At 39.1% G+C, this 26446-nt stretch overlaps 1 protein-coding gene across 1 annotated transcript in view; it reads left to right on the top strand.

The window, feature by feature from the left end:
- The first annotated feature begins 16080 nt into the window (after nucleotides 1-16080).
- Nucleotides 16081-26446, top strand: part of mob2a (MOB kinase activator 2a) — a 69180-nt gene continuing 58814 nt past the window's right edge. Inside the window, exon 1 of the mRNA XM_015034098.1 lies at nucleotides 16081-16749. Within this exon, the coding sequence (XP_014889584.1) occupies nucleotides 16733-16749 (17 nt within the window). The 5' untranslated portion in view covers nucleotides 16081-16732. The remainder of the gene's footprint in view (nucleotides 16750-26446) is intronic.

Below are 26446 nucleotides of genomic sequence, written 5' to 3'. Positions count from 1 at the left end.
AATTAAAAAAAAAAATCGGGCTTTTCATATTTTGTGGCATAAGGAAGGGAAATAAATGAGCTCTCCTGGTGTGAGAAGGTTATTTATTTGTGATGTAAAATGTGTTTGATATTTTTCTTTTGACCCTGGATTAGCTTTACTGTCTGGCGATCTCTGACCTTTTGACCTTATGCTGCTACAGCTACAAGTTCAGATCAGTCATGTGTTTCCTGAAGAACCTTTTTTCACCTTACTCCCCATATTTTTAAGAATTGTTATTTATGCTATGTAACAAGAATGATGCAGGCTGTCCCCTTTGCTACATTATTATTATTATTATTATTATTATTATTATTATTATTATTGTACATAGCAATGCATCTAAGAACACTGATAAATTTAGACAAGTTTTTAAAATAAAATCCTGATACCTTAGGCTGCTTGATGCAAAAATACCTCAGGTTCTATTGAAAGGCTTTTCCTTCCCCTGTATATGTTTTGTGAAAATGAGACAAAAATACAGACATGACAAAATACATACCTCTTGTCTGCTTCATTTTCTTGTGTGTTTGCATAAATGGGGCCCCAAACAGATGGGGGTACGTGACACAACGGAACAGTGCAAAAGCCACAGTAAGGCAACCGGACACTAGGAAATGGTTATTGATTTTGTGTTGAACAATCTCCACTCAAACCACACAACAAAGTTTTATTGGTTTCTCATTTTTACAACATTGTCATTTTTATTAGTATTTTCCAATAGGTTTCAAACTTTAGGTTTGATTTTGTGTTTTTGGGAACTCATGGTAATTTTACACAAATATTGCATTACTTCTTGCATTGTAAATCATTTCTCACAAAGCAGAAATATCCTGGGTTTAAGATGATCTCAAATTAAATTATGTTAATTAAAACATGACATATGGATTGGGGAGACATAACCCAGTATTCAATAACTGAACAAAGATATTCATATATTAAGATATTTATTCCCCACATAAAATCACTCAAAGTTGACTGAGGTAAAGTAAAACCTGATCTTCATATTGTGCTTGAAGCGGTCCTCAAAATTAAAAAAAAATATCTTTTTACAGTTTGCTTGGAACTACTACTTTTTTTTTGTAAGACCTTCAACAAAGGACATTTTATCTTTCTCTCGAAGGAGAACATTAAGTCGTTGGCAGCAGTATCTCAGCTGATGTTCTCCTTCAGGACGATGTCACGGCTAAACAGAATACCAGAGCAGATGTAGGTTCTATAAAAAGCAACAAAAACTGAGAGAGAAAATAGGCAAAAGTTGAACTAATAACACGTTACGTTAAAAAAAATAATGTTGCCTTAAATTGGTACATAAAACTAGATGCCCTGTCCTCTTTATTTCATTTATTTTTGCCAAAATATATAAACAACTGAAATTTCATAGGCATTTGCCGTGCCTCACCGCTTTTGATAAAGATTTGGTCAGCTGTTAGCTTTAGGTTCAGGCTACTCCTAAACAAGCTAGCCCTCAATTCTCAAACTGCCTTGAAGGTTTGAATATGTTTGAGTAGGTTATACCAATTTAAAATTCTTGAATACCATATTTTTTAACACTATTATACAATATTACAACAATAAATGTAATATATTTTTCTTTCTATGTCACAGGTTAATATTAACAGATATTAGCAGAGTCAGTGTCAGTAAGCTACATAGAGCCTGCAGCTTCTAACAGGACACCCCTGGAAAATATTTTATTTATTTTTGGTTGTAGACAATGATTCTGACGCTTTTAAGAACACTTAGTTCTAGGAATTACTTGGGCTGATTACTAAGGTATAGACTCCAACAATTTTCCAAACCATGTTTGTAAAATGTGAAAGCCTTTTAGCGTTAAAAAAAAAGTTATTTCTTGTTTGTTTTGTGTACAAAGATGGAATGAAAGATACAGCGCAGAACTGTACAGAATTAGAAAATGTCTTCCTGCAACCATAAAAGGATTTATGAGGAGATTAAACAAGTCGTGATAGGGAAACCACTGACAGGACTTGTAAAAACACAGGAAGAGGCACGGTCATAAATGTGCGACCCTCACCATGAAGGGGTACGGGATGACTAACATGCCATTTCTTGTTTCTGCTTTATGTTTCGTCTTTAAAGTTAAGCTTTTTTTTTTTTTGGCCGTTCTGGGCAATTCAATCCTCTGCTCCCATCATCTGTTACTGCGTTGCCATAGAAATGGACAACATAGCAGTTTGGAAAAAAGGTTAGTAAAAAAAAAAAAAAAAAATTGGTCAAATCCCTTCCGCGTGTGTTAAAAGTAACAGAAAGTCTCCCTTCGTTTTACTGACCTGAAAACCTTTGACTTCTGCCTGCCGAGGCTTTAGATGGAGCTGTTTGGCCGCCAGTGAGAAGCTGCCAAGGAGGTCCAGATGAGCTAATAATACCAGTGTTTTCTTGCAACTGCCAAAGCCACTCCCAATGGCCATTGTTTCCATTGTATTCATTTTAACACACACAAGAAGCTCACGGCAATGTTTAAGTCTACTTGCACTTTATGAGTGCTCTGACATCACAGTTAGATGTGAGGGGTGCGCGTTTCCTCACATCCACTGATTATTTTGCAATAAAAAAAATATTCATCCTTGACCAAGCTTGCTGAAAGTTTAGGTAAGTTTTTTTTATTTAATAGGAATATGGCCACTTTTGTTTGTTTTCCTTTGGGGAAAAAAAATAACTTGGGTTGTGGATTTTAAGAAAGGACCATTTTCCATTGGATATAATTCAGATCACCTTATAACTCACTATGTGAAGTGGATCTGACTTGGACATTATTGTACTGAAATGTTCCCGAACGTTTTAACAATGCTGCCACACTGACACATTTGATGTGATTCATAAAAATACAATTTGTGGCAGAAATGCCCAACAAGAAAGTAGAAAACCTCAGTTTGCAGTTTCTCCCAGTTTATTCGCCGTTTAGTGTTTTTGCACTTCCATTCGCTCTATATTCGGTCACAATCAGATAAGTCTCCAGATGTTCTCACGGCTGTCTCCTCACTCCGCCTGTCCCCTTATCGACGTGTTCCTGTGGGTGCCGAAAGCCTGAGGGCCCCGGCGTTTGCCGATGAAGTGATGTATTTGAAGAGCGCTTACCTCCAGGAGCTGAGAATGGGATGAGGTAGAGGTTTTATTTTGGTTAGAAAAACAGGGCGGTATTTTCCCCCAAGAGGATGCAGTTGCATACCTCAATGTTAAAAATAAATCCATCCAGATCCAGCAGGGTGGGTAGCTCATTTCGTGCTCTGAGAGGGAACCTGACTTCAAAGGCAGTTTTGGTTTTATGAAGTCATGGTGGAATTTCTTCCTGTGCTATCAAACAACATCTCTCTCCAAATAAAGCCACATTTCAGATGTATGTGGATCTGGGACTGCTAGCTACAGCTGGGGAGAGTGATGTTTACAGGTGGTAGATATTCTCTATGAAAATACTTCTGCTGTATGCAGTGATCCTCCCAGCTTCACGTTAGGGTTCATCACCAGGTAATCCATGTATAATTTGTTGCTTCTTCGAATGTTTGTAAGATTGCGGTTTTCCTGTAAAAATGGCCCCAGCTTGCATTGTGTGAATCTACATCTCAAGAAAAACATTCCTCATCTTCAGTCTCTCTCTATTGAGTTGCAGTTTTTTGTTTCTGAACAGGGTTTTTGTTGTCAGTAAGTTTCCTAATAATTTTTCCTTATGTATTTGGACGTTTAGCTTCTAGTCGTTCATATTTTTATAGTATTCTGTCCTTTTAATTCATGGATGGTTTAGGAAAAACACTGAGTCAAAAACATCCTTTAAGATTTTGGTCCGTGTTGAAATGATGATGTCATGCAGATTCTGCATAATTTCTTTTTAGTTTAATTTGTGTTCAGCTGGCACTTGGCGCCCAAAGTTCACCAATTAATATCCCACACGCTATTATATCCCCAGGCTGCTCGGCTGACAGACACCAGGACCGATGCATCATGCTGTTTTACGCCGTCTGAAAGTCGTAGCTGAAACTGAAACTTGTCAGAACACACAAAAATATTTCCAGTATTGTGCCATTTCTGGCGAGGCTGGACGGCTCGCAGCTTCAGTTTCCTGTTCTCAGCTAACATGAGTGAAACCCTGTATGGTCTTCTGCTAATTCAACGCGTCTGCTTTAAGGTTTGACGTGTTGTGCGTTCAGGGACGATGGTAACAAGTAGTTATTTGAGCTGCTGTTGCTTTTCTTTCATCTGCTGAAACCAGGCTAACCATTCTCCTCTGACATCAATAGGGAAATGTAAACCACAGTACCAGCCCTTGATGGATTCCTCCTTCTTTCTTTTTTATGGAGCATTGCATATAAATCCATGAAATTTCCAGGATTCCGGCAGTTTTCGGACATATCCAAGCCAGTTCATATGGCACCAAAAACATGCCCCATTCAAACTCCTTTAAATCCTTTTTTTTCCTTTCATATTCTGTTGTTGCTCTGCTGAAAAACACCAGAAAATCCCTTTGACCATGTGTGTTTGCCTAAATGCATTGTGTCGCTGTGCTCTTTTGCTTATTCCTCACTTTCAGATTGTATGATAACAATAACAAATCTGGAGTTTTCTGTTGCTGCCATGTTGGTGTTTTGCTAAGTGTCTGACAAAGAACCAAACAGGTGTAAAAAATGTCACCTAGAAGCATCTTCAGTTTTTTTTTTTTTTTTTTTTCCTTTTTCACCATCATGCCTGTAAACCTTTCACAATGCTGCAATGCATATTTTCATTCCAGAAAGCTGGTAAGTTGCTTGCTAGTCCGGTTGGCGACTTTATTTGTGCGTACATAATTAGACATATTTTATTCTGGCATTAAAGTTTAGCTGAACTGTATAAAAATGTGTTTTACAAATGTAAGTGTGTCAGCAAGCATGTGCGTGTGTGTGTGTGTGTGTGTGGGTGTCGGTGTACACGCTCCCTCTCTCGGAGGCTGATGGGTACCAGACGTATGTGAAGGGCTGCCTGGCGCCTGCTCCCAGGCCTTTTATATGGAAACAGTTAGGAACCGTTACGTCAGCAAGCTACGGCATTCTTTCTCCGCTTTTCCACTCGCACAGGCACTTACCTATCATTACTGCACATATTTTCTTTCTTCTTTCTTCCTCTTTTCCCAGCATGCTGCCTCTTTTCAACTACTTTAATGTCAAACACACTCTCATTACACACATTCGCTGCTCGAAAGTTGCATCAGCACAGCATTCCACGCGTCATTCAGGGTGACTGATGCCAAACAGCGTTTCTTGGTCATTTCCCCCTCTCCAGCTACAACCCCTCGTCCCAATGTAACCTTTTTATCCTGTGTGGTCTGGCAACTTTGGTGTTATTCGTTTTTGCTGGGTCTGACTCTGTGTCTGTTACCGCTGAATCTTAATCATCTCACACCCAACTGAGACAGGGTGACATTTCATGCACAGTTTGAGCAGGTAAAGAGCCTTAAACAAGCAAGTCATTCCACAAAACGGGCACATCTGGTACATTTAAATACATCCATTATTGCAGTTGCATAATCTCACGTTGGATGTTAACAGCTCCATCCAACTGACCTTATCTCAGGGAGAAAATGTTTTTGCATTTTTTTTTTTTTTTTGGAGGCATCAAATGGTTGGTGGCGTTGTTGCCTTCCAGCAGGAGGTTCCTGGCTTCAAGTCCAGGCCCCGGAGGGTTTTACGCATGTGCATGTTTTCTCAAATGGTTCACCAGACACAAAAGGTTCTCAATCGGCTTATTACCAAAACTAATCAGAAAATCTGAGGAGTAAGAGGAAAACATTAGAGACTGCTGGCTTTCTGCAGAGAGTCCACAAAGAGGAAATGGTAAAAGATCCCGACATCTCCATCCTACAACTTCATGAAACCTCATGGAGATGTCTGATGTCTTCATGTCCAAACGGGATTTTGCAAAGTATGAATAGCTGGCGTGTCGTTTCGTGATAATGTCGGTGATATGTGTAAGATCAGACTGCTGTATGTTCTATATCTGTTTTGTTTGTCTTGTAAAACAAAAAAAAACAAAAAAATTAATAAAATCCATCTAATAATGTGAGGTTACTGGGTTCCAGGATATTTCTTCTGCTGTTTAATTCTGCATGTTATCCCAGGGAAAAAGAAAAAAAAAAAAAAAAAGAAATAGTTTTGCGTATTTTTGTTGAGCAACACCGAGGCGAAGAGGAATCCCTGGTTGTCTCTGCGTCTCAGCAGGCCTCAGGTTAATCCGCCTTAATGCAGTCAGTGCTGCTGTAGCCACCTGCGTATTACACACCGCAGCATTACAGCAGGAGGGCGGGGGGGGCGAATGGGGTGGGGGGTGTCTTGACAGGCCAGTCACAGGGAAACAGAGAAAGGCTAAAAGGGGCCAGACACTGTGATGTCTGGAAGCTTTCAACGACAGAACTAGACACAGACTTTCAAGCAGGCGTCTGCTGGGTTGAATCCTCTGCTAGCTGCAGAGAACGGCTCAGTCACATTTTCATCTTCAGAGGAGCTGGGGCATAAGGTGGATTGGGATTTGTGCACAAAGCCAGACACACCATCAGACTGATTACTCAGGCAGGTGTTGTGTAACCGTCTGCTGCCACCTACTGCTGGACTCCCAGTCCAGCTCAGCTCCAGCTCGACCTCTATAGCAGGAAGGTGAGAGGCGATCAATAGTTTTGTTCCACGAGTGAACAGCCAGCAGCAGATTGAATGCACATCATCAGTCCGTTCATCAGTCCTCACGTTTCGCTTAGGCTTCTGTTTTTTTGTTTTTGTTTTTTTTTGTGGGGATTGGGAGGGGAGGACGGGAGAGGAAGGTGTGAATGCATCTTCGTTTCCTCCTCAGACTTTGTGTGACTGCGGCAGCGGCTCGTCTCTGTGTTTTTGTTTGTTCATAGTGCTGACTGAAGCAGCTGCCCGGTGCTGACATCTGTCTCTGTCTTTCTGACAGTGAAACAAACTGCAACTCTCCCCACTCTCTTTCACCACATCAGCCCCATCAGCAGTCTCTAGCACCAGGTCCAAACGCTGTCGGACACACACACACGCACACACACGACCTGTCTGCTGCTGCAGCCGGCAACGCAACGGCGAAAAGCAGCACAGATATAAAATATCCCAGCATCCGCACCTCCAGAAAACCACATCCTGGCCCATCAAGGCAGAGGAGACTGTCTCGGATGGACGCTGTCATTCAGACACTGCGCCATCTTTCACCATAGGGCAAAAGTTATGAGCAAACAAATCAGTTTTCTGAAGTCCCTCCACTTCCTGAGATTGTTTTGCCCTTACGGCCTTTATTTATTTCACAACTTTAATCGCCGGCATAAGTTGGGAACTTCTTATGTTGACATCCAAAATTTCATGACTCAGAATAAAATAATGTAGTCAGCTGTTGACGCCAAACAGGCTGAACACGAGGCAGGCTAAATGATCTCCAAAAAAGCAACAGTTCATGCCAACAGCAAATGAAAAGTAATCAACAAGTATGTGTCTAGAAATTGTTGCAGTGCAGTTTGTAAGACTTTCAGGCTCCAGCAATCAGTGACAGCTGCTGCCCACAAATGGAGATACCCCTGAACAGCTGTAAGGCCAGATCAGCAATTCATCACAAAAAGTCCAGAACCACCAAAAAGCAATCAGACACACACACACACACACACACACACTCAAACACTGTTTTATTATTTTATTTAACATTTATTTTACCAGGACAAACATAACCCATTCAGATTAAAAACGTCTTTTTCCAAGAAAGTCCTGGCCAAGAAGCAGCAACAAATACAACACAGAAAAATAAATTGTTAAAAGAAAATATCAAGGTATAAAAAATAATAAAAAACAGATCTGTGACATAGAAACATGAAAATATTTAAAAACAAAACTTCGTGGCCAAAACAGGTAAAAGTCAAAAGGAAGTTGTACAAATGATCAAAACAATAAGAAGGAGTGATTTCAAAGAGACTCTTGTTTCTGGTATTGAGGTTAATATGTGGAAATCATTTAATAAAAACTGACAATATAAAACTGATTTGCATTCCTTTTGAAGAAATAAAATGTTTATTCATAACAGCTTAATAGTTTTATATTTGTTGTTCATTTTTTTTCTCTTTTCAAATTGTATCACTCGTTAGATGAGAACTGACAAAATCACACTTAGTGTTTTTTTTCTTCTTCCGTTTATGGCATGTACTGTTTAGGATTTAGGATCTACTAATAAAAATTACAGATGAAGTCTATGTGTAATAGGTGCCGCTTCAGTGCTTCATGTTTGGGTTGTTTTGTTTTTCTCCTTTTAGCAAATAAATGAAATGATATTAAATATTTTGTAGTTTCTGATTTAAAGGCAAAACAAAATGCTTGGAGAACAAAATTCCTACATGAACACCAAAAGTTAAGCTTCCTGATTGGGAGAACTGGTTTAACGGGGACGGAGGTGATGACTGGTATTTATGTTGCTAAGTCAAAGGCTGAATCTCACGCCGATGGCTGCTGACAAAGTGTTTGTGGCTGCAGCTCTGTTATCATTTCTTCTCTCTCTCTCTCTGCCCATGACCTCAGAACCACATGCAAGCTATTTCTGTTTGACTTGCTCCTGGCTCAATGTGACTTCATGTCTGATTTTCTTGAAATTGCCAGGCGGGGTTAAAGCAGCATATTAGTGGAAATATTTACGGCATTAACCGGCGTGCTTTTGTTTGTTCACAGGACTTCTGGGATAACGTTTCAGCAAATCCTTGAGCCAGTTCCGCATCTTTTCTGCGCCGTCTTCCACCTGAAGCGGTATCATTGAAATCGTCCCCTTCTTTAGGTTTCACGTTCATCCTCTGTTCTCCTGGGCCCCTGATTTTCTTCCTAGGGTGGCGGGATGGAGTCAGGTAAGAGTGCAGACATGAGTAATGTTGCTAAGGCTGACTCATGCCCCAAGACATCAGCCTGGAGCGTGGAGCCAGCGATGACACAAGCTCAGCAGCTAATACACACACATTATGTATGCTGAATCGACGCGAGTGCAGACAGACTCGGCGCCGCCGCCAGTCTGAAACCCAGTGGTGCAAGTGGCCATTATCAGCCCTATATATATTATGTGATCATTATTGAGAAACTGGAAATTTATCCATCAGTGGTGAGATCAGAGCTGACAGTAAGCACATTGTTCACCCACTCATTAGGAGTATTTGTGTATTTGCATAACAAAGGCCACAGTTTCTCTATTATTTTATGGACCAAACATATAAGTTAAACCTTCATCTTTTTTTTCTTTTTTTTTTACCCTTTTCTGTCAAAAAGTTGCACTGGACTACTGACACAGATGCACAAAAATGTGCAACCATCCCTCATTGCATCTTCTGAGCATTTATTATTCATGCAAGAGTAATGTGAGGTGTCTCCTTTTTAATACCTCTTAATGGCTTTCTGAGTTAGCGCGGCCAGTTGTGAATAAATTATGAGTCACGGCCAAGCCAAAGCCTCACAATCTGCCCAGCAGGACCGAGCTGATCCACAGGTATGCAGTGATGCGTCTGCACATGCGGGTTGGGTTTACACAACAGATCTAATCTCTTTCCTGCTTCGAGGAGTTTGGCCTAAACAGCATTTACTTTAAGTGACTTCATCTTCAACACAGGGAGTTGAAATCATCACTTTTATTTAGCTGTAAAATAATGTTGTCGCAACAAATCAGATGTTCCTTTGTGACTCTTTTCGGGTTTGAGTAGAAACTATTTACAATGGATTTGAAATTAAAATTAAAACTTGAAAAAAACAATATATATATATATATATATATATATATATATATATATATATATTTTTTTTGTTTTTGTTTTTGTTTTTTTTGTTTAAATTGAGATAAAGTTTTGACTAAATTTCTTTCTCATTTATTAATCCATCTGTATCAAATCATCCATCACATTATTCTTTTTTCCGTCATCACGCTCTTTGAACCTTCAGACTAAAATGCCTGAGTCTTATTTCTGGTTTGGAAACTTGCAAAGTTTGTTTTTTTTTTTTAATCAGAAGCAGTGATTGCAAATGCACGCTGGGTTCCAGTTTGTGGTTGTAACGCGACAAACTGTTCGAGTTAAAAGGATGCAAAAGTATCTCTTGGGTGCTCTATTTGATGTTGGGACACACAAAAAAAAACATTTATTCATTGGGGACAATAAAAGCTGAACTCAGTAGAAATGTAATGCCAGCAGCGTACATACAACCGGAAAAAGGATGTGTTGCATCATATCTTATAACAACTTTCTATTTTAAGAAGAACTGAGAATAACAGCGTCTGTTTTGCGTTGAAAGTGAATTATTTCAAATGTGAACATAGTATCGATCTCCCAGTTCACTTTGGTTCTTTGTTTGCCTTTCGTTTTTTTAAGAAGCAAGTTCAGAATAGACTTTGTATTGCTGTTGTCTTTCGTTGTTGAAGAGTTTATGAAGTGACAGTCTAGCAATGTTTGTAGACATCTGCATCTTGTATTTACAGTTTTAATCTGGACAGCTTAGACTCTCCAGACTCTCCGACTCTTTGAATGTGAAGGAAAGTCAATGTATTATTCTTTCAATAACCTTTTGCAACCTTTACCACTTTTCATCCCCGTTCATCTTAATTTTTCCTCGTGCTCAGCTGGAGAGCTTACATATCACGTTTAACTTTACCTAGCAAGTATGAGATATTTTCTATTTAGGTATTTTATTAACATTATTTTTATAGATGTTATCTTAATTACCCTGTTATGAATTTGAGGCTCTTTTTTTTTTCTTTTTTTTAATCAATTTAAGACGTCAAGATGAGCTGAAGAGATGACAGTGTAAGCAAAGAGCTTTCTGTTTTTTTCAGCTCTGTGGAATGTTATATGAGTAGATACAGTATTGTTAGTAAAAGATGATTATTCAAAGTATTACCAGCAGAGATAACAATTGAGCTACTGCTTACTTTGTAGATTTTATTTTATGGCGTTTCTTTATTTCTCAGAACAAATTTTATCCTAGTTCACTGATTGTTTGTGTAGGTTGTTTTTAGAAGGCTTTCTTCTGTTACATGCAGATTTAAGATTGAAATGTGACACAAACAAGGTCAAAAATAGATTTAAGTTTGTATTGGTCCGTTTGGTCTAAAACTAAAAATAACAAGTGTCAAATGAAGGACTTTTGGTAGCTGGGTCATATTACGTGATGTGGCTTTTATAGCGCGCCACCTTTCGTTTTTGTTGCAGGGGAATCTGACGCAGGTCTCTCTCATTGACGGTGTCGGGCTGGGACCGAAGGGAATGGGAACATATCGACCCCCTGAATGGCTTGGTATCGACGAGTGGATGGATTTCAGGAAGTGACCTTGGCGGACTCATGAGCAGCAGAGCTCAGTTTATTTTCCCACAGAGCGCATCACTGGCACCAACTGCACTCTGAAGTCATGCTGCAGGTTGTCTGTCTGTGAGAAGTAAACAAGGTTCCCTGAAGCCACTCACACTGCAACACTGATGGGGATGAACTTTGTTATGGGTGTGTAAGCAACTTAGCTGAGATTTAATCAGGTGCTTTCATACATAGACAATCAGCTTGATATGCTCCTGAATAGCAATCAATAGATAGGACTTTATTTATAGCACAGTTTGTTTACGGTTATACGTAGCACAAAGTGTTTTATTAGGGCTAAAACAAGAGAAAAACTTTCGAATAGCCTTTAAAAAACTTAAATCGTGTAAAAAAAAATCTTCTGTTATTGACTAAAATAAAATGCTATGAAATGTAGAACTGTGGTATGATGAGGCACCAGAAACACATATAACCAATGCATTCTGGAATACTACAACAGCTAAAATCTAAACAAATAAATAAATACAGATAAAACCTAACATTACATTTCTTTTACAATGAAATCTAAAATTCTGCCAGAGATTTTCTTAATCAAATATTGATGAAGAAAATGTTATTCTTAAAGGCATTAGGACTAAATTAGAAAAAAAAAACAATAGAACAACAAAATAAATTTAAATTTGATATTAAAGTGAGTAGGTTAATATAAATATGAATTGCTATAGGTTAAAATAACATATAACATAATATTTTTAGATGCATATATTTCTTTTACATATCTTTTTTTTATTCTTATTATCAAAAACGCAATAAAAATAATGTGAAGGGATATATATTCAGAATAGAATAAAAATATCTAATTATATAAGCATAACATTTTAAGTAGTTGCTCGTTTAAAGTGGTTTCTGTAAATATGTTATACATGACTTAATATAAAATTTTGATAGAAAAAACTGGATGCTAAAATAAAGCTTATTATGACAGGTTTTGGATCAGCCGTTAAAATCGTAACCATGCCTATGGTTAAAACTGACCCGAGTAAATTCATCGAGACGTCAACAGCCATCCAATACCGCCCTCTTGTGGTGTTTTAGCGAAACGACACTGAGTTTTTTTTTTTTGTTTGTTTTTTTTTTTTGCGCTTCCTCTCTATCGTTGCAGTAACCGTACGCCTTCCTCTGTTTTGATTGGTTGCCCACAGAACGCCGAGACGGTAACGAGCCAATCACGTAGCCCTGCCTCCTGTCAGCGGGGCTTCTTGTTCTGAATGCCCTCTGCTCCGTGTCGTCTGCGTATTTCTGTTATTTATAGCTGAAGATGTTTAGAGGAGCATAGCAGAATAGGAAAGGGAGGAGGGCATTAAGAAAGAGAAGAGGGATATGGTTCGGAATTTATAATGGCTATAAGTCTGGCCTTAATGAGTTCTAAGAGGCAAAGAGGTAAAGAGCTTATTGATCAAGTTGTTTCCAGCAATAGTTATCTCTGATTGATGCTTTGTTTTAAAACAAGAAAATAGGAAAAGAGATAAAGAAGAACAATAGGTCAGATTTAAGGCTGGGATGTGACGAATTATGGAGAAAAGCATGCTTTTATTTGTTATGATAAATACCAAATTGTTTGAAAGTACATGTGGAATAGATTACAATAAGTTGTTTTTCTTTTTTTTTTTTTTTTTTTTTTTTTTTGCAAAATTCTACATCTGCACAACTCAAGGTATTTGCCCACTTACAGATTTTGCGTGTTTGTGGTGCTTAAACTTTTCAGATCATCAAACATCTTTTAGCCTACTTCATATTGTAGGACAGACTGTTTTTAAGTGCTTTATTGATTCCACATTTCTGACCGTAAAGCGATCTGACTGCAGCTCATTAAAACTGAACTCGGCTTTACAAAAAGATTTCATAAAACTAATCAGGTAAGTCATGATTTAGTGAGTAACACATAGGACAGCACTAAATTCCCCTTGATTAATGAATGATAACTGCATTTTGTAAAATCTTTTACATTCTTCTGACAAATTTTGTTTGATGATCTGAAATATTTAAGTACTAAAATTAAAAACATAGAGAGATGTGAATCTCAGGTAATCCAGTTTTTGAGGAAATGCATAATTTAAAGATTCCGATCTTCATATCTTAGCTCATCTTAGTTTGATTAAGAAAAAAAACAACAACATAGAAATAGTCAAAGTTATCAAATGTAGGTTTGAATGTTTTATGGTTGGTACGTAAAAGCTACAAGTTTGTTTTATATATTAAAGGAACTGTAGCACCAAAGCTGGGAATAACTGAACAAGTTTCATCTATTGCCTGTAAGGTCCCAGTGAGATTACACATGATGTCTAAAATGATGAAAACACTTCTTAGCATCATCATGAAACATATCTGGTGCTTTCCCCTAATGACTAAGTGAAACGGAAAAATGAGAGAAACACTTTCACTTTCTTATAAATCTCTCTGATTTATGACACTGACTCATAAATCAGAGTGATTTATGATTTATAAATCAGATTGACTAGTTTTATGACTAAAACTAGTCGAAATATGACTAGTTTTAGTCATATTTTGTGGCTTAAAACATTAGTATGGTTAGTTGAGCATGAAAAAAGTATTTTATAAAAACTGCTGCGTGTTCATTTCAGTATTCAAGATAAATTATAAACTTCACTTTTGCAGCTCATCTTTATTTAATGTATTAAGCCATACAAAATGTTGCTTAAAGAAACTAGTAGACTGCAATAAATCTTTGCTTTCCTGGACTCTCTCATCCTGAGCAAGCATAAGGTGACTGTTGTTAATTTTAACATGAAGAAAATGCCACTAATTTGAATGACTCATAATTACACACAGATTAAAAAAGTTTATTGCATTTTTATTCAATTGTGCCCACTTTTTACAAAAAAAAGCTTTTAGGACTCTCTTAAGATCAGCTGTCACTGCATATGTGAAAGGCAGATATGGATTTTGGCCACCGACAGCAGAAGTGGTTTGGGACACTGCAAGTGGCTGGTGATGGATAACCATTTATCTAACTCAGTTTATGACAGAACTAATTCAGCAGTCAGGTGTGCATTTGGAAGAGTCTAGTTTGAAATCTCAATGATTAGACTGTGCACATCGAATCTGAATGGTACTGACCAGAGATCCTTTGAGTCACTATTTTGAGACTTGTGAAAGTTTTTTCTTTTAAAAATTGTGGAGAAAAACACACAAAAAAGGCTACATTTACTGATTTGTTATTAATGTTTAGTGAAAGTATTTTGTCATGTTACGCCACATGACAAAATGCACAACTTCTAATGTATTTCATTTTGTGTTTTATATGATATCCCCATTAAAAAGTACTGTAAAATCATAATATGAAAGCAAAATTATACATGTCCAACATACTTTACAAATAAACTGTGAAGTTAGCTTGCAATACTTCAGTAACTTCCTGAAGCATTGCTGACTGCCTAAGCTGACTGACCAGACAAGAATAATGCTAATCAGGGAAACAGCCAAGAGGTCGACTCTAGAGGAGCTGCAGAGATCCACAAGTCAGGTGGAAATTTGTTTACAGGATAACAACGACTCATGTATAATGGATTTGGACTGAAAGAGCAAAACATGTTGTTTAAGCAGAGCCCTCTGCCATGAGAGACTCTTTAAAAGAAGAAAGCCATGTTGTTGTTTTTTTTTTTTTACTTTTTTAGTAGTTAAGCATTTTACCCTCTCAGAATGAAATGGACAATAAGATGAGTTTTGCAGCGGCAGTACTGATAGATTTTCTCTGATTTCCTTATCCTAACTTTAAAAAAGGAGCAGACGGCCTCTTTCACACCAGCAGCTGGTTAATTCAACATAGAGCTGCTTTCAAACTAGATGAGCAGGAGGAGGTAAGAAGAGTCAAGTGTTTCCCCCAAAAAGGGAAATTTGGCAACAAAAAAAAAAAGAAAGGAAGGAGAGGGGGAAAAAATCCTAATGCAAATATCAGCAGCAGTCATTAGAGTAAAGGCAACATCTCAAAGCTTTTACAACATGGACAGTTCACTGTCATAAATTAATGAGCATCAAAGTGATTACCACCAGTTATTTGGCAATGAGATGTCATGGAAGTTGAGGCAAAAAGGGAAAGATTTTTCTTAACATATTAGCCATTTCCCAGTGATCTATGTTGATATTTTTAGAACCAATGGATTGCTTGCTTGTAATCTCACGATTTTGAAAGATAATCTTTGAAAATTTGACCACTAGCAGAAAAGGTCAAAGTTAGACAGGAGGTGAAATACAAATACTGAAAGATTTTATACACACAAAGATCTGTCAGTGGGGGGATTTGGTCAAGTATGATTTTCAACACATTTTATTGCAGCATTTTTTCAAAACACATTTGTTCAAACACATTTTCCAACAATGGGTCCTGAGCTTGCTTTTTGGATATTATGCTGAAAATTGAGCATTCTTTCATGGATCAAACTTGTTTTCTTTGCTATATAAAACCAAAATAAAACTTTTACCATTATGCAAAGAATCAATTGTGAAAAATGTCAGTGGCAGCATAATGCTGAGGGAATGTTTTTTGTTTTTTTCTTTATCAGATTAAGATATTTATTTCTTTGTTTTTGAAAGGAGGCATAACAGGTTTTTGTTCTGTTGCAGAATAGGCTTTGTTGGGAGAGTAGGCGTGCATGTCTGAAAACCATCACTGCATACATCAACATTTTACAAGCTTTGCAGACATTTAGGCACCAAAGTCTGACTAATTGTAATCTCGTTAAAATGTTGAAGTCGTTGTGATTCCGTACAATAGCCGCGTTTGTATCCTATTTCAAAAATGTGTCCTTTCTCAACTACATCTCCCATTGTATCTGTGGCGGAGCGCAGTTTACGTACATGAGACGGTGGGTCGGCTGTGTGTTTACTTCCGGGCTCAGATTTAGACTTTTATCAGAGAGCAGCAGCTCCAGTGGAGGCTCAGTCTGGCAGCCTGTGCGGTAACCATACAAGGCTTCATGACAGAGGTTACCGGGTTGACAGGCAACATCCCGACATTCAAGTCTCGCAGTCGGCGGCACAGCACACTGGACGCGGCTCATCCAGGCGGACACACACCGCTGCTCAGCTCTCCTCCGCTTGCCTTCGCTGCTCTCCCGCTGCCAGCTAACGAGACTGACCCGACCACCGCTTCATGATCCAGGGTTAGCTGCGGATCAAAACAAGGACAATCTCTCAGAGTTTCAGCGACGTTTCGTTTTTGATCAGCCAGGAAGTCCAGCAGCGCGAAGAGACACGGACCCCCGGGGAGAGAGCGACTGGACTCCGGAGCCAGGCGGCAAGGCTAGCCAGGGTGGTGGCTGGATAAACTAGGAGGGTTGTCTCCAGCTCCTGGTGGATTTATTCGCTGCCAGCTAACGTTAGCTCAGCTAGCCCCAAGCAGCACCATGGATTGGTTAATGGGGTGAGTACCGACAGCTGCTAGCTGCGCCGTCTTTCTGATGCAAACACTCGCTTCGGTAGCTGGCACTGCAAAAACCGTGGCTGGGCAGGTGCACTGTGGTGTGAACCGATACATTTTCACTGCAACCTGTCTGTGAGCGGGTAGCATGTTGCCCAGCTTAGCCTTGCCCAGTGAGGCTAGCTCAGTAGCAAAGCTGGTACAACCGTCTTATCCCGAAGAGGTTAGCCGAGCTCTGAACACCCTGGAGCGGGCAGCCGGTTGTTTTTGTCTCCGTGGCCTCCAAATTAAGTGGTCGGCATCGCCCAGAGCTGGCAGAAATAATACCGACAAAGTGCTGAATAAAGGGATAATTAAAACGGTAATAGCCTAGCGTTAGCACGCTGTCAGTTGTCATAGCTATGAGCTTTTTTAGTTAATTCCCCTATGCAAGGTGCCGCTTGTTAGCAAGGATGCTAACTTACCCAAACTGCAGTATTGTGCAAAAGTCTTGAATCGCCACCTTTCTGTTATTGTTTCTTCTGGAAGTTCTGGTTCTGGCTTGGAAACTGGCTGCTCGTTTCCAGAACAGTACCCGACTATTTTAAAGGATTATTATTTTTAAACTTAACCATGACCTATGACTGAATTATGAACCAGTCTGGGCTAGTGTGAGGCTCTCTCTGTAGGAACACTTTAACTTAAGTAAAGGTGCTGTAATTTACTGTACTCTTTGCTATATTTTAACATTTCAAGAGTCATGGTTTGGCATCATTGGAAACATGAATTACCAGGCTATTTGGCATTTCATAAAAATAAAAAAAATCCCATAAAACTAACTTCTCTTTTGGTAAGAACAATGCCAGTTTTTACCGGCCACAACTTGCAAAGTAAGGTGTGGTTATATTGTTAACAAAAACATAGTATATTTCTGGTATGTTGACATTATGTTGTGATTGGAAGGTTTTACTATTGCAACCTGTGTTAGCAAATAAAAGGGTTTTATGAGTGGACAGCACAGCCAGGAGTGTCCTCACCAATCAACTGATTAAAGCAAAAACGACAGCAGAAGACTTCCTCATAATTGTGTTTCCTACTTACTTATTATTTCCAGATTTGAATACATTTGCTTTACAGATTTGAATACATTTGCTTTATTTGCAAACAGAGCATAAAGTAATTCCATATTATATAACTGCAGATAATATTACATAACAATAGCTGAAATCATTTGTATTGTTTTGATTCTCACCGGTTAAACTTAGTAGCAGAGTTCAAGTATTTGTTTCTCAGAGTATTATCTCTTTTTAGTGTTTTACTCTCTGATATTGGCTGGTTAATTAGAGTCACTAGAGTCTCGGTTGGATTCTGCAGGTGACTGCTTCACAGACATGCTGCTCTTTCTCTGAAGCTTGCAGCCAGCTGACTGGTAGTGCACAGCAACATTGTGTGAACGTCCTCCCCTGTATAACTCTATGATCTTGTCGGTCTAGGACTTCCTCTGGTATCTTGTTTAAAAAAAAAATATATATATATATATATATATATATATATATATATATTTGGGGCAATGACTTAGTGGAAAGTTTTAGTGGTTTTGAAGCAGGTTTGTAGCTTGAAATCTGCAACTAAGGCCTGGCAAGTTGTTTTACACATATGACAGACAAGTTACTCAATAAACTGAAGCTTTGGTTGCCTTATTAGTTGAATATAAGAGCACAATTTGTTCCAATGTCTTTAATTGAGTCAATAAAAAAAAATCTCAATGTACCATACAGCAGTTTTCATAAACCGAAAACATTTGCATCTCTCAGGTTTTTATCGAGACTTTAATGTATTTGCTTTGTCTTTAATCAAAGTGTGGTTGTTTCCCTTCGAGATTGTTCCCTTTTTAAAGTCACTTCTTCCATTCTTCTCTTTTCCACTTCCTTTATTTTTCTTTTAAGCTTACCTGCACCATATGCCGCCATGATCAGGTGGAAAGACAGTCCAGAAAATGATCAAAATAAAGTCCATACAACAAGTCTGGAGAGTCAAAATATGTCCCTTGAAGGAAAACATGAAATATACTTTTATTGTGAATAAAAAAAAAAAAAAAAAAGAAATTTACAGCCACTAATATCTTGAAGTGGGACGTGGATATTGTAGGAATCAGTTGTTGTCAATCAAGTTTTTTGCCTTGATCTTACAAGTGACACATAGCTGAAGTTGGTGATGCTGATTTGTAGTTTTATTTTTAGCTCAGGTTTGTCCCAGTCATGAGTTTTGAGTCGGAGCACATGATCCGTGCTGGATAGGGCTGCTTCAGCTTTCCACCTGTGTATAAAGTTCAAAACCCTGGTCACTGCACTCAGGATTAACCTCTGACATTAGTGCAAGTGACAGCGTAACCTCCGACAACGTCTGAATTGACAATAGCCCAGAACCATAAAGGCCTAATACATTTACATAATATATTTGCCATGCAAACTTTTAATGGTCTAGACTGAACGTCTGCTCACATAAGCACAGGAAGGGTTATCTCGGTGTACAGTTCAAGGTGCATTTGAAGCTTCCTGTGTGAGCTTTAATTTCCCCACCACAGATACCCAAGTATGAAACGCGCCGACCTCAAATATCTCTGAGTCTTGTCACGGTAAAGTGTGCAACGGCGTGGTTGTACTCTGTAGCTTGCAGGCTATCAGGTTAGCTGGCTGCAGCCCATTAAAAGTAGATCAGGGCCGAGGAAGGGTGGAGGCCGGTTGTCAGGGGTGTTTCTTCACATTGTGACGGTTTGGCTGAGAGATAACAGCGCAGTCGGTCTAACCTGTAATGAAATACTGCTGTTGCCGGCCATGTCTGCCTGCTTGCAGGTATTTGCAACATTTAAAGCTAAGTTAGATGCTGGACATTTGTGTGTAATATGCCAAGACATTCATCCGTCATTCTGTCAAATTCTCCCAAATATTATTCTTTTGGGTGGAACATGAGGATGAGGATTCAGATGACATTCCCCGTGGTGTTTCTGTGCATGCCCTGGTTTAAAAACTCCTAAAAAGCTTTCCAGTTTAGTAAAAAAAAAAAAAGTTAACTCACTATTTTTGTAGATGTGTCTTTTCGTGTTTTTTGTTCCTCATGACACAGTTTTTTTTTGTTTTTTTTTTCTGCTTCAGTAATAAAGTTTGGGCGATGATTCGCACCAAGTTGGTCGTTTCTCTCCGTTCTTAATGTAGAAATTGGGTTCTGAAGTTTTGTTCCCTTCCCCCCCCCAAGTGGCATGTTTGTTCACGAAACAGACATTTCTCTCACTGATGTGACAGTTTGATCTTAAGTGAGATGAGAGCAGTGGAGCCCAGTGCCTGCCTTGTTTGTTAGGATTATCATCAGTTTTTGGAGCAGTGTCGTCCTTTTTCTGTGATGCAACAGCCTTGAGAATGTCAGAGTCATTCTTGTGTACCAGTGTAAGCAGGAGGCTTACTGAGAAGTCTGCTTAAACCACAGATTTCGCAAACACACTTGAAAGCAATCATTTTTTTACATGGTTCAAAAAGACACACGCCTCTTTTTTCCCCCCTGACTGTCAGACATTAAATCAAACTAAGCTTTTTTTTTTTTCTGTTCTAGGTCATTTAGGATTACAAAAATAAGCAAAAAATATATATAAAAAAATTCTCCAATGTTTTATTACTAATTTCTAATCTTTTTAAATGTTTGGTCAGATTTAACACCTCAAATGAAGAAGTGATGGTTGCCCATATCTAGAATATTTGCTTTTAGCTCCAGGTTCAGTTTCAGCGACGCGTAAATGAGGCGCTGTAAGTTGGAAATGAGCAGGAGTGTGTCCGGCGTTTATCACCAACCAAATGAAGGCCATGAATGACTTAACCAAGCGTGTAATCACTCTGGATACAGACCTACAGTGAAGGACACTTCAACCAACAATGGAGAGAGGAAGTGGAGATGGACAGACCATAAGAACGATGGAAGGAGGACGGAAGTGAGCGGTAGATGGTTTGGTGAGAAATGTGCAGGTTAATACGATGATGAGGGAGACTGAAAGTGAGATGGATGAGGGGGGAAAAAAAATCTCTTATCTAAAAAAAAAAAAAAAAAATTTCACCTAACCTTTACCCCCAAGTGGATAGATGGAGAAGGAAAGAATGGAACATTGAGTTATTAATGCTCTTAATGATGGAATGGTTGATTAGAAAGAAAAATGGATTCGGCTGGCCGAGCAGTGGCGGAAAGACAAAGCTCTGAAGGGAAGTAGCAGAAATCTACTAATGTTATTAGTAGAACATTCCTTCTTCTTCTACGAGTGACCCAAATAACAGCTCATCATTAATTTTCTCAAAGCATACGATCAAGTATATACCAGGGTTTGCCCAAATGTGCTGGGATGCCGGGATGCAGTCAGTTATTTTTGTTGTTTCAGCGAGAGCATTATTTTTCCAAAGCCGAGTGACCTCATCTGTTTGGTTTGAGTCGGGCAGGATGTTAAATCGCTGGAGAGATGCGGGATGCCTAAATGTGTCTTTTCCTGCTGGGTAAAGTAGGCAGACTTTGACAGATGTTTAATCCCCTCGCTTTTGAGTGATGGGCTGGTAATGCTGAATGAAGAGCAAGAGCCTGCAAAGCTAAGTGGTGTGCTGTCTGACCTGAACAAGACTCGGACCTAATGTACACTTGGCTCACGCCACACCACCTGTGACTCCCGGGAGTATTAGAAAACATCATTTGATTTGCGACAGGGGAGTAATGCAGGTTAACATCCTAATAAAAGAGGTTTCTGTTCTCTGATTCCTTTTTAATGTCAGACGTCTGGAGAGGCACCAGCATGTCGGTGGCTGATTTCTCATTTCTGGGTTTTCTAAACTTTTGCTCAAGATGAGGGATTTTTGCAAAATGAATGACTCGATGCAGTCCATGAGACTTTCTGAACTCGTAACTGTAGCAGAATATGTCTTTGAGATCAGTTTGTCTTGTAAGCTGAAGGGAGATGAAAATTATGAAGATCAGCTATACAGTTAAACTGAATTAACAAATTCTGACCTCCTGATGTCAATTTTGTCTCACTCAAACCTTTACGAACTCGTAACAATAAAATATATAAAAATAGCATTTGAAATATTTTATCTGCTGAAAGCTTTGCTACGATATGTCCACCCTGCTGATTGTCTTGCTCTCTCTTGCTTCCTTGCAGCCTGATTAAACTGATTAAAGTCTTAACATTTCAAACACACACACAAAAAAAAACACAGTTCTTTTAAATACCTTGCATCAAATCTGTGCTTCCTAGCACTTCACACAATGTGCAAAGCTTCACACAATATACCTAATAAACTCTAACCTGGTAGTTTATTAGGTATGTTGTGTTCACTGAGCAGGAGAAAGACTAGATTTTTGGGGGAGTGTCTGACGAGCGAATGCACGTCAGAATTTAAATTTTTCTGATTTAAATTCTGGCATTTTGGTGCATCTTCTTGGTTTATCTACAAACTTTAGAGCTGACAGCAGCTTGTTTTATGGATCTGTTAAACCTTAAAGCTCTCTAGACGAAAGTTGCACCCTAGTCAGAACAAATGCATGAATATTTATGGGTATGTGGGGTTTTAGTGTATTGCATCTGAATGCATGTATATAAACTCAGACTTGTTTCAAATTAAGGTATGGAGCAAAATTTCTGTGGCATATGCATTGCACTGATTCTCTCAGATTACTTGCAAACATCCAAAAATTGTCACAGAACAAGCAAAACGACCATATCAGGTGGTGACAAAGACGGGGAATTCACTTAAGACCGATATAGGCTGAACTTCCTCTGCAGCAGGGGAACATCTGACTGTCTGAATTGTGTCTCACCACTGTGACTAAAATACAAAGCAGGAGTGTCGTTTTAGTGTCTAGCAGCAGATATTTATCTATGCGATTGTTGTCACTGTGTTTGGGTTGGTGTAAGACGGCGTCGCGTATGCAAACATGGCGCATATCAAATTTTTCTTTCAAAAATTAGCTTTAACTTAAAAAGACGCCGTACTGCAATCATCAGAGCACTTGTCACTCCTGTTTCAGCTCGTCAGGCAATCTCCACGTGTGGTTCAAGACCGCGACACACTGTGGTAACGCTTTGTGGGATGGAGACTATCAGTTTCGCTCTGAGTAGAAACGTTGCTGGATTGTTCCAGTTTCATGCATTTTCTCACTTGTTTTGAATGTTTCCCCCTGTCCCCAAGCAACCCCACTCCCTTATTTCCATCTTCTCCATTCACGCAGACAGGCCTGTGAAAACACACTCGCTCTCGCACACACGCACACATTATTACATGCTGTCACTCTTAGCCGAGGTGGTCCGTTTCCGCTGCGCACACCTCAGATCCGACGCTGATAATAGGTTCTGACACATGAACAGAGATCTTTTTAAAGCAGTCACCTGCCCCAGAATAGAAACGAAGCAACACTCAACGCGCTGCTTGGTTTGAGCTAGTTTGACTTTATGGATATTTTTAAGTGCAGCGTGGATTGGCTACACTGTTAACATTTACATCCAATGCACGGAGCTGCTTTTGTCTCTCTGCTCAGTTGAGAGTAATTTAGTGCCAGACACTAAACTTGCTTTACGGTTACACCGCCCGGGGCAGCCGGGCCAGGACTTTTAAGACCATCTTAGCGTAATCACATCTTCAATAACAGCGATGTTGTGTTGTTTTACAGATTTAGAGCGTGGCACTTGTGTTAGCAGCTCAGTGTTATGTGACACACTTGCTTTTTCCAGTGCCAAACACTGAGCTAAATGCCACCACGGTTCGCACCACTTGTTTGGCAAAGTGTCACCCTGTGAGGGATGGTGTTATTGTTGCACTGTTTTAAGTTCCCTGTCATTCAGGCTATAGAAGACTTGTCAGTCCTGGAATCCAACATGGTTTGTATGTACGCTATCTGGGTTTATGTTCATGATTTTATTTTGTTACGGAAATGATTAATTTAGGGATGTCCTAAAAATGTACTTCCCTCAGATTCTAATTCCTGTTGTTTTAATATGTGGAATTTGCATTTCCTTTTGTAGCTTGATGCAGTAAACTAATACACTACGTGTCATCAGTAGTACGTCTACATTAGGTGTTTCACTTAACTTACTCACCAGTGATGTTCTGAGAACTGCAGTGTCCCGTTCACATTTGGGACATTTTGTCCCAGCATGGCTCTCAGCAGGACAGCCCGAATATGTTTCTCCAACACCGACTCAACCAGGTGGAGAACGTTACCCCGACTATAATGTTCCTACAGCTTGTCGCAGAAAAGCTGCATAGCTCCATTACGCGTCTGAACATTTCTCAAACCGTCTTTCTCCTGCTGATGACGTTTGAATCTGGAGCAACTTGTCGGAGTTCCAGGCGAACACGACAATATTGCCTGGTTTTAATATAACTTTTTGCTGCTTGTGGCTTTTTTTTTTTTTTTCAACGTGGCTCTAGTCAATCATGTGCTTTTCTTTACTATGTGTAAGAAAATGCCTTTGTAAAAATCAGCCCGGCAGACAATGACTGGCTGATAACAGCTGAATCAAACACGTCACCCGCGACCGCCGCTGGGAGTTTGAGTTAGGAACTTGACCTTTAGGACCTCCCGAGACTAATCAGCAGTGACATTGTTGACCATTTTGTTTTTGCTGGCAGCCTGTGCCATTAAATGCTTCAGTGTTAATTCAGCTGAATTTAGGATTTTGTTTGAAAAATGTTGTAATGCGTCAATTGATCAGCTACTGCTGGGAATCGGACAGCTTTCACTTGAACCTGTTGGTGTGAAATGTTGTTGATTCAAACACAATTTATACAAGAAATTACTTCATACCTCATCAGTGAGCAGATTGGTAGTCCAAGAAAAATTGGAACTTGGTATTGGCCATTCAAAACCTCATTGGTAATCTTAACAAGGTCGTAATGTTGTTTTTTTTTTTGTTTGTTTTCTCTCATTTGGCTGCAAAGGCAAATAAATGTTTTTTTCTTGCCAATAAATAAATTTCCAGTTTATTTGTAATTTTTTTGTATTCTTGTGTTTGAGTTTCTCTGGTCCAGCCTGTGCAGCCTGGCCCTGTCCGGGGGTTCAAGCATCAGTCCTCAGGCTATTCTACCATGAACTTTGTCCGTGCTGCTCTGGTTTGTTTACTCCCCTGAAACGACATTTTATTCAGGGCCAACCCTTCAACATACTCTCTCCTAGACTCCCTGACTCAGTTTGTGTCTTCCTCTGTCTTTCTCTCCATTTAATTCTCGCCCTCTTTCTCTCTCTCTCTCCCCCCCGTCTCTCTGGAGACGCTGATGTGCAGAGACGTTTGCGTGCGTTGCTGCTGCTCGAGCTGGACGGTTCAGCTGCGCCGGCCCAGGGCAACATCAGTCCTCTATGATAAATGTTTAACAGGGAGCATCACACATACAAGAAGGAGATTTGTGTAAAAAAAAAAAATGTGGTACGAGCTTTTTATTACGTTTTTTTTTTCTGTTTCCCTCATTGCATTTTTCAGGAGCAAGATGTTGTTCGTGCTCCTTCTCTGGCACCGTTGTCCTTGTTCGACTTTTTGTTGATTTTAAATGACGAGCAAAGCAGCAGCGCTAGTTTCACCCTCTTTCTCAGGAACGCGTCCGAGTGAAGCAAGCCTCACTAGAAAAGCTCGGCTGTCGTAGTTCAAAGGTGGCCAGGACTTCAGGTTTCACAGGAATGCGACACCCGGTGGGTAGTTGAACTGGCAACATCCACGACTTGCATCACAGAGAGTGACTGCAATTAGTATATTTAATTTTTGTTGTTCAAATCAAGTGTTTAGATGCACTGTAAAAAAAAAAAAAAAAAAAAAAAAAGGGATATTAAATGAAACTGGATTTTTCCTGGTTTGATAGGATAACCAACGGTTTTTTCATTATAATTTCCAGATTAATGAGATTTTCATTAAATTTAAACGGGTCTCTTTTGCCGTTTTTACCTGTATGACTGAGGTCAAACACTTTGAGTAGACCTGTCCTTTAACAAGCTTCTCCCAGTAGTTTGCTGTAACTTTGGACTGGTCCTCCTGAAAGAACTGGTATAGCGGTGTCACCTGTTCAGCTCTAATCACACATTTTACACGGGAGTGAGATTTGACCTTTCCCACTCAGTATAGGTCTGCACAATATTATAAAAACATGCAATTAATGGGTGGTGGTGAATGTCCTGGAAACAATATGAATGAACTACAGTAAGTCTATGGTGTTACTGTCTCTCAACCTTGATTTTATTGCAGTCACAGACACCAAATAGTGTTTAGGATTGCTGTAATAAAATTATCTTTATAGCAATCCAAGCAATTGTTATCAATATTTTTTTTTTCATGATCAACAAGTAAACAATTTGATTTTAGTGTGCACGCAATATTCTGAGTTTGAGCAACAACAAAAACAATCTCTAAACCTCCTCTTTCAAATGTTTTTATTTCGCAAAATGATTTTGACGTAAAGCTTTGACATCATGCTAGTAAAAGAAGACTTGGTTATGTGTAGGTTTAGATACAGTGTAAATATACAGTTGCTTACAAAGATGAGAAAGCACCCTGTTGTCCTGTCTTGAACCAGCTGATGTCAAAATAAAGTCTGAATGACTGAGTTCTGGAGTCACTAAGAGGCATCACTGAAGCTTAAAGACACAATCTTGCATCATCGTGTGTGTTCTTTAGACATCAGCATGCACCATTGAGAAATAAAGGGTCTTTTCAATG

This window comes from Poecilia latipinna, unplaced genomic scaffold, assembly GCF_001443285.1.
Source record: "Poecilia latipinna isolate Pla-1442-1.1 unplaced genomic scaffold, P_latipinna-1.0 Scaffold287, whole genome shotgun sequence".
Lineage (NCBI taxonomy): Eukaryota > Metazoa > Chordata > Actinopteri > Cyprinodontiformes > Poeciliidae > Poecilia > Poecilia latipinna.
This window is presented reverse-complemented; position numbering and strand designations above follow the sequence as displayed.